The 14235-nt window shown below is 39.1% G+C and overlaps 2 protein-coding genes across 2 annotated transcripts; both read left to right on the forward strand.

Annotated features, from left to right (window-relative positions):
• Positions 1-426: 426 nt before the first annotated feature.
• On the forward strand, positions 427-7157 carry lmtk3 (lemur tyrosine kinase 3; the record flags this gene model as incomplete). The annotated part of the gene is made up of 6 exons (XM_079241071.1): positions 427-3447; positions 3530-3693; positions 4685-4818; positions 5677-6008; positions 6092-6176; positions 7027-7157. 6 exons carry the CDS (start codon positions 427-429, stop codon positions 7155-7157), a joined length of 3867 nt encoding a protein of 1288 aa, XP_079097197.1.
• Positions 7158-8606: 1449 nt separating this feature from the next.
• On the forward strand, positions 8607-14064 carry prpf31 (PRP31 pre-mRNA processing factor 31 homolog (yeast)). Its single transcript, XM_079240441.1, has 14 exons — positions 8607-8751; positions 9221-9436; positions 9534-9594; positions 9731-9814; positions 9921-10018; positions 11383-11489; positions 11702-11871; positions 11966-12123; positions 12219-12308; positions 12541-12668; positions 12737-12809; positions 13401-13529; positions 13623-13721; positions 13810-14064. The coding sequence occupies exons 2-14, from the start codon at positions 9221-9223 to the stop codon at positions 13921-13923; spliced, it is 1527 nt and encodes a 508-aa protein (XP_079096567.1). The 5' UTR covers positions 8607-8751; the 3' UTR covers positions 13924-14064.
• The last annotated feature ends 171 nt before the right edge of the window (positions 14065-14235 follow it).

Raw genomic sequence — 14235 nt, forward strand, 5'->3', positions numbered from 1 at the left:
TCTACTTCTGAATCCACTGATAGTGGTACAGAGCCCAACACTGTGATACTGCGTGAGAACAAATCATCCATTACAAATGAAACTCAGAAGTTTGTTGTAATTAGGAATGGTGACATAATAAAACATGACCAACAGACCTGCAGCCCCGAGAGAGAAGTCCAAATAGAGAGGAAGCCTGATTCCACACTGCTTAACTCTGAGAAAAGAGCTGATTGGGAGAGCTCTGAAAATGTGAGTTGTCATTCTAAGAAGAGCTTTGCTGATAGAAATGGAGAAAATACCATACAGCACACGGAAAATGATCAACAAAGCCAGCGTCATATCAGCCACGGAGAACATATTCCTGCAGTAACTCCAAGCACTCCAGAGTGGGACCCATCCTCTGACGCCTCGCTCATCACCCCTACTGACTCAGCCCTCTCACCTATGACTTCCAGCTCCATAGACTGCCTCACACCTAGTGACTCATGGACAGGAGGAGGAGTGGGAAGCAGTGGATGGCGAGCTCTGGGAAATGAAACTCCACATCGAGACTCTGCCTACTTCTCAGACAGCGACTGGGAGGGTGACGGTATGAACAGGAGAAACAGCGAGGGACTTATTTCCTCCAGGTCAAGCAGCAGCCGAGGGGGGGAGCGGGGAATGTTGACCGGGATAGAAGAGAGAACTGAAGAGGAGGGAGACACAGGAGAAAAGATACTGTTACAAAATGGTTCCCATTTGTCAGATGGCAAAACAGAAACCATTGAAAGTAGAACAACTGAGATTTGTGACAAGACAAATGTAATGTACCAGAAGTCTCCTGAAAATCACATCTCTCATTTGGGCAACAACAATGTTATTCTAAACAAAGGGCTAGGGTCCGTACAGAGAGAAGATTCAAGCATTTTTCACAATGAGAGTAAAAGTTCCCCTGTGCTGTGTGATGATCCTAACGTCAAGGAATGTGTTGACTTAATTGATGAATTGTTTTCCAAATTAGATGATGAACCACTGACAGGAGTCTCACACAGCAGCGGATATGTCATAGACAGTCATTACACAGATGGTATCATTTTAAAGATAACAGATAGCAAATACCACAACTCTACAGACTCTAATTTACAGTCTAGAGGCCCTGTTGGGACAGGTGGTTTGATCAAGTCCTCATCCAGCAGCAACAATTACACAAGCATGACAGCTACAGATAATGATCTCACTGCACTGAAGTCCCTGAAATCCAGAAATGAAACCGAGGAATTTGTTGCATCATCTAAAGGTGACAACACAGAGTCCAGATCATCTGAAAAATGTGACAGTCAAACCAGTGATCGCATACATGAACATGAATCCCTGGGGAAAACAGATAAAGTGACGGGCTTGACATATCTATGGACTGAGCAGGGTGTTGAAGAGCTTGAGAGATATGAGGAGAAAACCGGTCTGGACCACAATGAGCTAGGCTTAAGAAACCTTCACTGCTTAGACGGTAGAGAGGATAAAGACGTCAGGATGGAGGCAGAGATAAACACGGCTTCTGCAGAGCTGAGAAACACCCTGACAGAAAAGGCTATCTCGAGTGAGGCAGTGAGTAAAAATGACTCCGCTAAAAACATGGATGACTCCTGTGATAGAATGGATGTAATGACTGAAGACTTATGGAGTGCTCTGGAAGAAGATGAGGAGAAACCAGGATCTGGAGTGGTAAAGGGTGAGCTTGACTGTCACCGCCTGTTACAGAGTGAGGATTTGCGCTTGTGGCCTGACGAAAATGACCAGTGGGCCTCCCCAGAAAAGAGAAGACAAGACGTCGAGCTAAGAAGTGAATTTTTCTCGGGGTTCGCCAATAAGGGCTGGGAGATGGGGGAGAAGCGTGTTGTTGGTCGGGAGTACTGGGAAACTGAAGAAAATGATGAACTTGCAGGAAGTGAGCCTCACCCTGCTGTCTTAAAGGGCTGTGTGGAACCGTTTACCAATCAAACACAAGGATTAAGTGGAAATCGTTCTGCGAAAGAAATATGGAGTTCAGAAGTTACAGATAGACAACATGCTTTAGAAGAAATACAACAAGAGGAAAACATCGAGAACCTGAATGAAATTGAGAGTTTGAAGCATGATGCAAAGGGAGAGATTGCTGATACTGAAGTCGAGAACATAGAAATACCTGAAGAGGAGTCCTCAGTGAAAAGAGAGAGGCAGATTTTTAGATGCGAAGATGAAGTCAGAGACAGGGAAGGTCCCAGAGAAACGGGGGAGAATCAAAATTTTAACAGATGGCCCGAGGATCAACGCTGCAGCATCCACAAAGAAGGGCAGACTTCAAATTTACATCCTGATAAAGAAACACATTCTACTATTGAGAACCACCTCAGCCACACTTTAGAGAATGAAAACTCAAATATATCTACCTCTATCTTAGAGGCTCCTCGTGTTAACTTCTCAGACCTGGAAAATGATGAATCAGGAGCTGCGATGAGACAATGGCTTCCAAGGCAACACCCAGATGAAAAAATAAGCATTGTAAAAGTTAGTGAGGATTACAAAGACGCACCCTTTCCATCCAGTCACAGCAACTTTAAAGCACAGGAAGAGACGGATCAGCAATATCCAGAAGTGGATAATTTCAGTTCAGTAGATTTTCCAAGTCCCCCTCCAAGCATAGACCTGGACATGCAAGATGATAAACTGGAGAGTTTAGATGACTCTTTTCCTAGTCCACCTCCATCTGTTACAGATGCAGAAGACCTTATTAGTCACATTAATCTAGAAGACTTTGTCGCCAGTGCTGCAACAGAGTCATATATTCCTGCAACTAACGACGCAGATGTCTCAGAGCCACCTCTGCAGGAAATGCCACCTGCCACAACTCAGCATAAAGGGATCTCAGCCAATCTGAACCTCCCCTCTGTACAAATAACACTTACAGATGAGAATAACCTTCAGTTCAACATAGAAGGTCAGAATGATCATAATGGCTTTCCTCAGAAGACACCATCTGCAGTGCCCTCTGCACCCCAAGACCCCCTTAACATCCCTGAATTACTGATTTCAGAGTGGAAAGATCTGGATGAGGAGCCACTGGAGGATTTTGAAAAACTGGAACAACTCTGCTGCATCTCTGGGGATGAAGAGGAAAGTTTGGGGGAGCTTTTCTTGGGGAACTTAGAGTTGCTGGAGTCTTTGAAGAAAACACCTGATCAGAAGGATAGCAGCATTGATGGCAGTGATGAACGTGATGAGATTTGTGACTCTCCTGAGGGTAGCAGGGTGGATTTAAAGGAGGATCTGATCACTGACAACTCTGATAAGTTGGTGGAATCTAAGCAACCCATGAACCTAGATTCCCAAGACAATCTGTCTGCAGCAGAGGAGAAGAATGACAGGCAGAAACCAACAGATCAAACATCTGATGTCAAGGAGCAGGGACTCTTTTCCAAGATGACAACTAAAAACGGCCTCATGATGCAGGTGAGCCTGTTTATTTGTTGTGTGACCGAGTGTGTGACCGAGGCTTATTCACTTGTTTGATTGCTTTACTTTGTTGCTTCAGGTGTGTGAAGAGAGACTGCAGTTCTCCCTCAGTGAAAATGTGAAAACAAATGTGCTCTGGGGGCCAGCTGTGAAAGACACCGTTATGGTCCAGGCCTGGGGGGGACAAGTCACAGAGAGCAGCAGTGAGCTGGCTCCTGTGAAGGACCAAACAGAGGATGAGAGGTATGAAGCCAAACATGGAAGTCTGACGAAGAATAACATGCTTTGCAGCGATAAACAAAGCTGCATGAATTCAAAAAGTTTTAGTTATTGCAAAATGGGAAGTGTGGCAAAATATTGGGATATTGTTTTTAAATGGTCAAATTTAAAGACAAATTTATAAAAACCATGTCCCTATTGTAAGTGGGGAAGCTGATGATCTATATCTATATATACACCACCATACTTCCTGTTGGAGCCTCCTCCTAGTATGTCACTTTTCTGACATGACATCAAATAATTAGATAGTTTTTGTGAGATAATATCATGCTTAGAGCATTTGGTCGTAAGTTATGGCCAAAACAAAAGTTAACTGTGACCTTAATCTATAAGCAGATTATTCATTGATGAGAGTTTCTGCTTGATCTGAAGAAAATTCCTTGGATGGTCTGGCAGACAAACCTGAGATGAACAGAACAGATGAATCAGATTTTTTCGTATGTGTGCACATATCTTACTTCAGGAATGATAGGAGTTCTAAAAAGAATTTGTCAACACAAATGAGGATATATGAGTAGATATATCAATAAATGTTGAATCTATTTATTTTATTGGCTCAGATCACCTGAGGGAAAAGCACTGACAACACAGATATAACAACCAAGTATCTCACTTCCAGCCATACTGGGAAGAATCTTTTAAATTAATTAAAAAATTCATTAAAATTCATTTAAAAAATTCATTAAAAAAGAAAGGAATTCATTAAAAAAGAAAAAAAAAATGAGTCTATGTTAGTGTTGCATCCCAGAATGTTTATATGGTACAACCATGCATTGCTAGAGTACACTAGTAGCACAATTCTCCAAATACAACAGCAAAACTGTCTGGAAGTCTTCATTGAAACCAGAAAATCCAAACTAAATTTTTTTGGTCAGGGTTTTTGATATATTTGATATATTTTTGATATATTAATCTTTCATAACTGTGCTTTCACATTTGTTTCTCTTTATTTTAGTGAAGAGCAACAGGAAGCTGCCCCCAGCAACCAGCTGCTGGCAGACTCCAATCAACCTGAATCTGAGCAACTCACTGTGACTGAACAACCTGAGATTATAGCAACTCAGCCTTCTACAAACCAGGCAATGAAAGGTACCGTCAAGATAAAACATGCACAAGACACTTTGGTACTGTACTTTTATTTATTCATCATTCGCTTGTTTGTTGTCGAAAAGTCTAAATTATTCTATTATTCTATTTCATGGCATTGTGGTTAGATTGCATGGATGCATTGGGGAGAGAGAATGACCAGTCATGGAAAAGTTACATGTTAGCCATTAATATTATGCAATGAACCATAACATTGTTTCTATTTGCATTTGTTCACTTATTAAGCCTTGTTAAGAAACTTCTGAAGATCCTATGGTAGTTTTTTGTACTCTACTTATTACATGTTTAGTGTTTTAACTTCATGCTACTTTCTGATTTTTTTTTAGAAGGAAATATTTGAATATTTACTCATATTTATGGCAGCATTAGCTACCTTTTATTGACATGTTTTTTTATTTTTTCAAAACATGGATAGAACCCATTTTAAGAGTTATCTGTATTTTAACTTCAACTTTTTCTAGTTTATTTTACTGATAAAGTTTTCCTTAATTAAAGTTTGCATTGTGGTTGTTTTTAAATTATGGTATTTTACTTAAATGAAAGGTTTTAGTTCTTTTCCCACCATTACCTGGGCATGGTCAGGTGAACTGCATGTACTTGTACATCCTATACTTACTGCAAGTTGTCAGATACACAGATTGCATGAAATCACAATCAACAAGAAGCATAAACGCCTTTATGTCTAGTGGAGGAAAGACTGGGTCAATTGAAATATGAAATGGCTTTAACTATCACATGCTATTGAACTTTAACATTTATACATTTTTACCACATCATTAGCCAGCTCACACCTCTCCTTTCTTTTCTTTTCTTTTATTTTTTGCTTCTATTATTTTATAGCAAAGCTAGCGCGGCTGTCTCTTGCCCTTCCCCCTCTCGCTTTGAATCTTCCTCCAAGCGGCAAAGGGGGATTTGGGGATGGGACCATTGGAAATCGGATAGGAAGACGGAGGGGTCTGTCCTCAGGAAATGACCCAGATGAAGAGGAGGAGGAGGATGAACAGGAAGATGAAAGCTCACGCAGAGTGATCGTCGTCACAGAGACGGATGTGGACAAACGTGTAGGGCTGAGGAGCCTACTCAAATCACCCAGGGAGCCTCTGGACAGAGAAAGGGACAGGGGGAGGAATGTGTCCTTTTTTGATGATGTCACAATATATCTTTTTGATCAGGTATTTCCCATTTGCTATTAAACCTACGTGCAGAAGAATGTGTTTGATTTAATGATGCTTGACTATCTGTTTGATTGCATCAGGAAACTCCAACCAGTGAGTTGAGCTCTTCAACTCCAACAAGTCCAGCTTCGGTATCTGTCAAAAGCAACAAATTGGACTTGCATGGTAAGTTCAAAACTGTGGTGTGTGTAAGAAGATGCAGGAGGAAAAATGTCATTTTTATTCATGTTAATGTCTTGGCTTTTCTTATTATTGTCCTGCATGTTCAAACAACCTAATTCAATTTATACAGACTTTTGCTCTTCCCTAACTTCCTCTACGTTACACAACCACCATCAGTAGACTTTAGGGATCATGTTTATCAGTGTGCAACATGTTTCCATTCCCACTGTCAGTCTGCAACATGTTTCCATTCCCACTTTGTGGTGAGTAATGATATAATGTAGTCTGACAGCCACCAACTCATCCTGCCCACCTAAATAAAAAAAACTTAAATTCAACCATCTCCTCTCCAAATATGGAGCCAGAATTAATCTCCTATAATCATCCTGCTCAACTCTGTGACATGTGGAGCTGAGCAGGGACATTAATCCTGCACTCAATAATGCAAGCCCTAAGCTGTGTTTCCCAACGCATTTGCTGCTGCTCGCTTCACTTCCACTCTCCATCTTGTACACTCACCGCCTCATTTCCCAGTGTAATGGAAGCTGGTGCTCAGAATTTCCTCGTGCACACACAGAATTACCTAAATTAGACACTTTCGTGATCTTTTGTGTCCCTTTGAGTCAAGATTTCAAAGCTCTGAGAGAAAGCATTATTTTTCCTTTGAAGTATTTTTAGCTAGAACAGTCTTGCTTCAGTGTGAACATGTTAGTTATTGTGTATTCTTAGTTTAGTGTCTGCCTTGCATTTGGATTGACACAAGTGTATTATTATGTATGTCAACAATAGCGAAAACAACATGTGTGACACATCATCCCTGATATTATTATTCAACTTCTTTTTTCTCCATCAGGGCCAAACAAAAGCAAGGAATCAAAAAGGAAAGATGACTTCTCTATCAAACCAAGGTCACCTGTGGGAGCCAATCCAGTGACTTCATCTCGCTTCACTGTCAGTCCTGCCGACGACCCCCATTTAGTGTGAAGTTATACATCATCACAGAAGACTGTAGAGCTGAAGCTTGGACTGGCCAGTGAATTTACTCAACAACCAGCCATTCACCCAGAGGATATTTTTGTTATTGAAAAGGCATCTGAAAGAATGTGACTGGTTCTGACAACTGGACACATCCCAGGTTTGACCAGCATGGGGATTTTGTATGGAAAGAGTTGCTGAGCTCCTGCCTGCCAGTGTTTACAGAGTTTATTCATACATTTTCGCTACAAAAGTCTTTTGAAAAGGCAACATATGTTGGGAGAAGAGGAACCTGGAGCTTTGAAAAGTCTGAGACATATTTGACAGCTATGCAGTGAAAGTTTTGCTGTGTATCAGCTTATCTTAGCTTTTTCTGCTTCGTTCTGTTGTATTATTCCCCAGGTGTGTGGGGAATGCACTTTCTTTAGTCATTCATCTGTCGATGTAAACGCTCGGATTCCAGTCCAGTCTTGATCAAAAGACAGTTTTTCCATTGCAGTCAGTCAGCTGTTCTTGTAGGCGGTATTGACACAGAAATTTCTTGACTTCTGTATTTGAGAAAATTCCTTAGCATTTGTACAAATATCATAAACAAGTGTATACAATATCATTTTAGAGCTTTTTACTTTTAGATGTATTCTTAGACTGCACGAAAAATTAAACAGTTCCTTTATATTATTAGTTCTGAAAAGATTTTCATTGATTTCTGTATTTACTATATCATTCTATTTATTTATTTGCTTCTGTGCTATTTGCATATTTGAACTTAGCTACAATTTGTTTGGCACAGAATGCATCTATGTTATACCTTCTCTAAGATATTCATAATAAATAAATCAAAATATTTTCCCAAACATCTTAATTGCTAAAAAAATTAAAATAATACGAATAAAAAAGGATTTTGTATCATTTAATTTGTTATTATATGCCAATCTGCTCTGTATGAAATTATGTCCTGTAATGTTTCTTTATTTTCCTATGTCTAACTTTTCAGGAGTCTTATCATTCTTTTATCTTGTTTTATTGACAGTTAATATAGCTTAGCATGACAAATCAAAGCCTTTCATCAGTAAATAACTCCATTTGTTTGTGTATCTGTTAATTTAGCCTTATTCTTTACAACTAATGACAGATGAACATGCAGCTTAAATCCAACTAGTCCATTTGTTTAGTCTGTTTAAATGTTGGTTTGAACTTGTATTGTTTAAAGAAAGGTTTTCAAGGGGGATACTGTACAAATAAGGGGGAATAAAAACTACAAAATGTAAACCTCTTATTTGAAATGTGTCATGACAATAAATCTCATTGTTTGTAATCCTAAAATTTCGTTTTCTTACCAAAAAACCAAGTAAACACGTTTACCTCTTCTGACTCTGTTAAGAGCGTCAACGTGTATATATACAACATTTCCCAGAAAGCCATGCGAAACTTATTACGTATTTAAACTGCGACCAGGATTACAGCCTTTTAGCACAACACGAAGGTTTACACTGATGAGAGAAATAACGACAGTGTTACGTATCTGAATAGCGAAGGCTGGATCTTTATAAAGTTGTTTTTTCTTAGTGATTACTATTTATTGTGTGGAATTTGAACCTCCAGGGTGAGTTAATGTTTGTAATGGATCTTCATCTTACGTCGAACAAACGTTTGTTAGCTCGAGCTAGCTAACAACCTTACGGCTAAGTGTTATCACGTCTCAGACGACATGCCTCAAAAATGTTTTTTTCAGATTTTTAGAGAATTTCTATTTCACATTTATTTATGCTGTTTGATAAGATGCACACGATGTTTCCTGCATATGTTTTCATTAGTAGGGAAAACAACTACACCTTTATCCAGGTAGCTTTTCACAGTTTAGGAAGAATAAAGTTAAACATCAGAAAATCAGTGGAAAATATTTTGCACATTTAGATTACAATGTCAATAGCGATGCAATAGTTATTTCCCCATTGTGCTGATCTTATTTGGGGATATTTTAGAAATGTTTATGCAAAATTAAGTATGAATGGGTTGTGTTTTGGACTTGAGGCAGTTTGCATAATAGGAGATAAGTTGTACTCTTTTTGCAGATGTCTCTGGCAGACGAGCTCCTGGCTGACCTTGAGGAGGCTGGAGATGAGGGAGACGATGGGCTCTATCCAGAGGGAGAGGAAGGTGATAGCGATGGAGAAGCAGTTCATGGAAGAACAGATGGGTGCTTGGAAGACATTCCAGAGGAGATGGAAGTAGACTACAGTAAAGCTGAGAGTGTTGCGTCCATTGCCAAGCTCCGCAATAGCAAACAGGTGTGGTGTTTTCTTTACTTTTTTAAAGAATTATTTTTCAGTGTTTTCCATAAGTCTGGTCTAATCATACCTATGTAACCCTGTTGTCTGGTCACAGTTTTCAGAGATCATGGACAAAATTTCAGGATATATAGGAAAACAACGCAAGAACTCAGACGGTGAGTATGATCCAATTGAGATTCTTATTTGTTGATTTTCATTATGTATTTTGTGTCAACATATTTTTATATTGCAACTGGTACGACATTTTTAAGCTGAATGAATGTGATGTGTTTTCCATTTGCTCTTTTTTAGTGTCAGGACCAGTTGAGGCTGACCCAGAATACAGGCTGATTGTAGCAGCCAATAACCTTACAGTGGAGATCGACAATGAGCTCAGTGAGTTGACTCTTTTGTGGTTCATCATAATGCAAGAAGTGTGAAGAATATTGCTCTGTTCTCCATACCCTGAGTTTTTCCTCATTTGTGCCTTCTGTGTTTTTAGACATCATTCACAAGTTTACAAGGGACAAATACTCCAAGAGGTTTCCAGAGCTCGAGTCTCTGGTGCCAGATTCTTTAGATTACATCCGCACGGTCAAAGTAAGTTAACATTTTGATTCATATTTTTTAAAAAATAAAAAAAAGTGCATCAATGGATCACTGAGTTTGTTTACATGCACACCAAAAATCTTATCATTACCTGATTTCTGGAATTATCAGATAATTTAAGTCATCATGTAGATGGCATAATCTGAAATCCTTTATCAGATAATAGCAGTTATCTTATTTTGATCTTAATTTAAATTTCTCCCCCAATACTCTAATCGCTTTATTCATGTATTTAGTTTTCTTAATCTGTGGATTTGCAAAAAGTTGCATCATCACAACATGAGCAGAACAAAAGTTGATAAAAGCCAGTATCAAATAGAAACATTTTTAACCTTGATTGAAAGCAGCTGAAGGTGTTGGCAGACCTGCAGTTTTCTGGGAGTTTGTTCCACACGTGAGGAACATAAACAGTGAATGGTACCTCTCCATGTTTAGCTTTGATTCTGGGAACAAAGTAGATTTGACCTGGTGGTGTCTTATTGGTTCATAGTGAACTAGAAGATCCTGAATATATTTTGGCCCTGGTGCTTTGTAAATGAACAGCAGAATTTTAGAGTAATTTCTTTGACAGACAGGAAGTCGAAGTAAAGATCGGAGGACTAGTGTTATATGATCCATTTTCTCAGTCTTAATGAAGACAGGCCCACCAACTCTCCGAACTAACATTTTACAGTAAAACATTCACATGTAGTGTGTGGTTGTTTTTTTTGTTTTTTTAACTTATTAGTTATCATATTGGCAGGTAATGCTGAGGCCATGGGTAGTGCCTTGTTCAACAAAGACTGGATGACTTGAAAATAACAGGAATATATGTGTACTCTGATAATAAACTGGAAAATCTGCATGAATTTTTTTGTCATTGTTCAGAAGTGCACGTCAGTGCTACATGCCAACCTATTACAATAATCTCATTATTCCAAGTTATTCATGCAAACTAGCTTCTTTTTTTTTTTTTACTGTATGGCAGAAAAAAAATGGTAAAAATTTGCACCTTTGAAGCTTATGGCTGTTTGTTCGAGCTAGTCATAGCCGAAGGATGTTAATAATCACCTATTAAAGTCCACAGATTGAGGATAATGAGGTAATTGTCATGTTTTGTGGAGGTAAACTCCAGGAGAGCACTTTTCATTTTGATACTTTCACAAACACTGTATACATATATGATATAACCCAGCTGTGTTTTGCTCTTTACCTTTCCTCTCTAAAATACTTTTTTGCTGCCGCATCCTCAGAAATTACTTAAATTTTTTTACCTAAATTGGTTGAAAAAGTATTGTTTTATTATTTTCAGAATTTCCTTGCATTTGGTTTAACCATCATGTTTTCTCTCCAATTTTGTTCTCCTCCTCACTAAGGAACTAGGAAACAATCTGGAGAAATGTAAAAACAATGAAACACTGCAACAAATTCTAACCAATGCCACAATCATGGTTGTCAGTGTCACTGCATCAACTACACAGGGGTGAGTTTTTCCTCATCCATGATAATATATTACCATAATATTAGTATATAATAGTATAATAAGCAGGTTGTCATCCGCTCCAGATGTAGTTACTAGTGTAGTGCCAGTCAAAGCTTTAGCTCTTAGTTGATAATGTGCACTTAATCTTGAGTTAAATTCTTTTTTTTCTTTTTTTTTTTCTTTTTTTTCTTTTTTTCTTTTTTAAACTCCAGGTCATTGCTAAGTGATGATGAACTGAAGCAGCTCGAGGAAGCTTGTGACATGGCTCTGGAGCTGAACCAGTCGAAACACAAAATATACGAGTATGTAGAATCCAGAATGTCATTTATAGCACCAAACCTGTCCATCATTGTTGGAGCGTCAACTGCTGCAAAGATCATGGGTGAGAGGACAGTAAGGGCTGCACACATACTTACAGTAGTACATTTTATCTGATGCTAATCTCTTTGTGTCTGTTCCCTTCTCACTGGCTGCAGGTATCGCTGGCGGCCTCACTAACCTCTCAAAGATGCCGGCCTGTAACCTGATGCTGCTGGGAGCCCAGAGGAGAACCCTGTCTGGTTTTAGCAGCACGTCTCTGCTTCCCCACACAGGCTTCATCTACCACTGTGATGTTGTACAGTCACTGCCACCAGTCAGTAAATACATGTGCATGAACAACATTAGAGCGTTTTCCTTGGCTCTGGAAAACTAATGCTATTCTTTTTTTTTTTTTTTTTCCCCCTTCAGGACCTCAGGAGGAAGGCAGCTCGATTGGTGGCTGCTAAATGCACTCTGGCTGCCCGAGTCGACAGTTTCCATGAAAGTTCAGATGGAAAGGTGACCTCCAGAAGAAAAACACAAGTCGATGCGCTTTGAACACAGATACAGAGCATTATTTTATTACTAATATTTATTTAAAGTTTAACCCTTCTAATGTATTTATCCCCAAATTATTAGCTTAATTATTTTCTTAAATATTAAATATTTACTCTTAAATATTTGAAGGCAGCAAAACTGAAAAAAAGTTTTTCTGTCTCTATAAGATGAAATCCTTCTGTCACACCTGCAGGTTGGCTATGATTTAAAAGAAGAGATAGAAAGGAAGTTTGATAAATGGCAGGAGCCTCCACCAGTAAAGCAGGTGAAACCACTGCCAGCTCCACTGGATGGACAGAGGAAGAAGAGAGGAGGAAGGAGGTAAATAAATCTGTGAGATTACTTACATACATGCACATGTACCAGTCCACTGATGTGTTGTCCTGCAGGTATCGAAAGATGAAGGAACGTCTTGGCCTGACTGAGATCAGGAAACACGCCAACAGAATGACATTTGCAGAGGTCTGTGATTTATTTTCTCATCTCTTAAAAATGTCTTTTGGTAAAAACAGAAAGATAAACTTGTGCCGCGTTTATTTATTAAATACACAGAAAAAACTTGTACTCATGGATTTTAATTTAATCTCATTAACAAAACAAAACTCCCTCTCTGCCCTGCGATGGACTGGCGAGCTGTCCAGGGTGTACCCTGCCTTTACCCCAAAAGACTGCTGGGATAGGCTCCAGCTTCCCCACGACTGAATTGGATTAAGCAGTTAGGAAAATGAATAAATTAACTCCCTCTCTTTGAAGGAGGTGCAGTGGTGCTTGTTGGGATAAAATTAGTATGTAATTTAGGGATGTGAAAGCTTTTCATTACAGCTGTTGTAACAACTTAAAGAAGAACAGTAAATTGCAACAAACTCTTAAAAGTAGGTCTAGGTGATGATATCCTTAATCCTTCCGCAGAATATAGACCTTTCATCACAACACTGCTGATTTGAATTTTTCTTTGTTGTAGTCTTTAATTTTATGAGTCAGAAGCCTGGTTCTAATCAGTGGGAGAGGATGCTTAAGCATTATGGCTTTGAGTTTATTTCTGATGTGTTTCAGATTGAAGATGATGCCTATCAGGAGGATCTGGGTTTCAGTCTGGGTCAGCTGGGGAAGAGCGGCAGTGGCAGAGTCAGGCAGGCTCAGGTCAATGAAGCCACCAAGGCTAGAATCTCCAAATCGCTGCAGGTAAATGCATTTATGACTGCTTTTTCTTTTTACGTCTGGCTGATTTATATCACTGATGTGGGATGTCTTTATATATTATGTCCTCTATAACAGAGAACATTGCAGAAGCAGAGCATGACATATGGAGGAAAGTCCACAGTCAGGGATCGCTCCTCAGGAACCAGCTCCAGTGTAGCTTTTACTCCTCTGCAGGTAAGAATAGGATGTTGAGTTTAAGCGTCTCCTTCTCTTCCCAGCACCAGTTTATTCACTCTTATTGTGCCTCTGCCCTCGTCTACAGGGGCTGGAGATCGTAAACCCACAGGCTGCAGAAAAGAAGGTGGCTGAAGCCAACCAGAAATATTTCTCGAACATGGCAGAGTTCCTTAAAGTCAAAAAGGAGGATAAAGCGTGAACACGATCATCCTGCACACGAACAGTTGCACTCAATATTGCAAAGTGATGGTATAATTGAAATGTCTGAAAATGTGCTTTACCCAGTATTTGATTTTTACTTTTAACCTATTTTCCCATTTTAATAAACTGTAAAGATCTGTGTTGTTGTCTTTCCTTTGTGTTTAATCCGTTCCATAAAAATCTTACAAAGTGTGGCTTTGTTATTGAACCAAAGCCAAACATGCTGAATGAGTGATTCTTTCACATGTTGGATTGACTTTACACCACACACTGATGTGTAATTTCTTAAAAGTATTTATTGAAATTTTAC

Source organism: Telmatherina bonti, assembly GCF_933228915.1.
Source record: "Telmatherina bonti genome assembly, chromosome: 5".
NCBI classification, from domain to species: Eukaryota; Metazoa; Chordata; class Actinopteri; order Atheriniformes; family Telmatherinidae; genus Telmatherina; species Telmatherina bonti.

Excerpts from the sequence above, each read along its gene's own strand:
- prpf31 (XM_079240441.1), top strand. The coding sequence starts at position 9,221 with ATGTCTCTGGCAGACGAGCTCCTGGCTGACCTTGAGGAGGCTGGAGAT. Across the intron at positions 9,595-9,730 it reads ACAACGCAAGAACTCAGACG|TGTCAGGACCAGTTGAGGCT; the intron begins GTGAGTATGATC and ends GCTCTTTTTTAG. Across the intron at positions 9,815-9,920 it reads GGAGATCGACAATGAGCTCA|ACATCATTCACAAGTTTACA; the intron begins GTGAGTTGACTC and ends CTGTGTTTTTAG.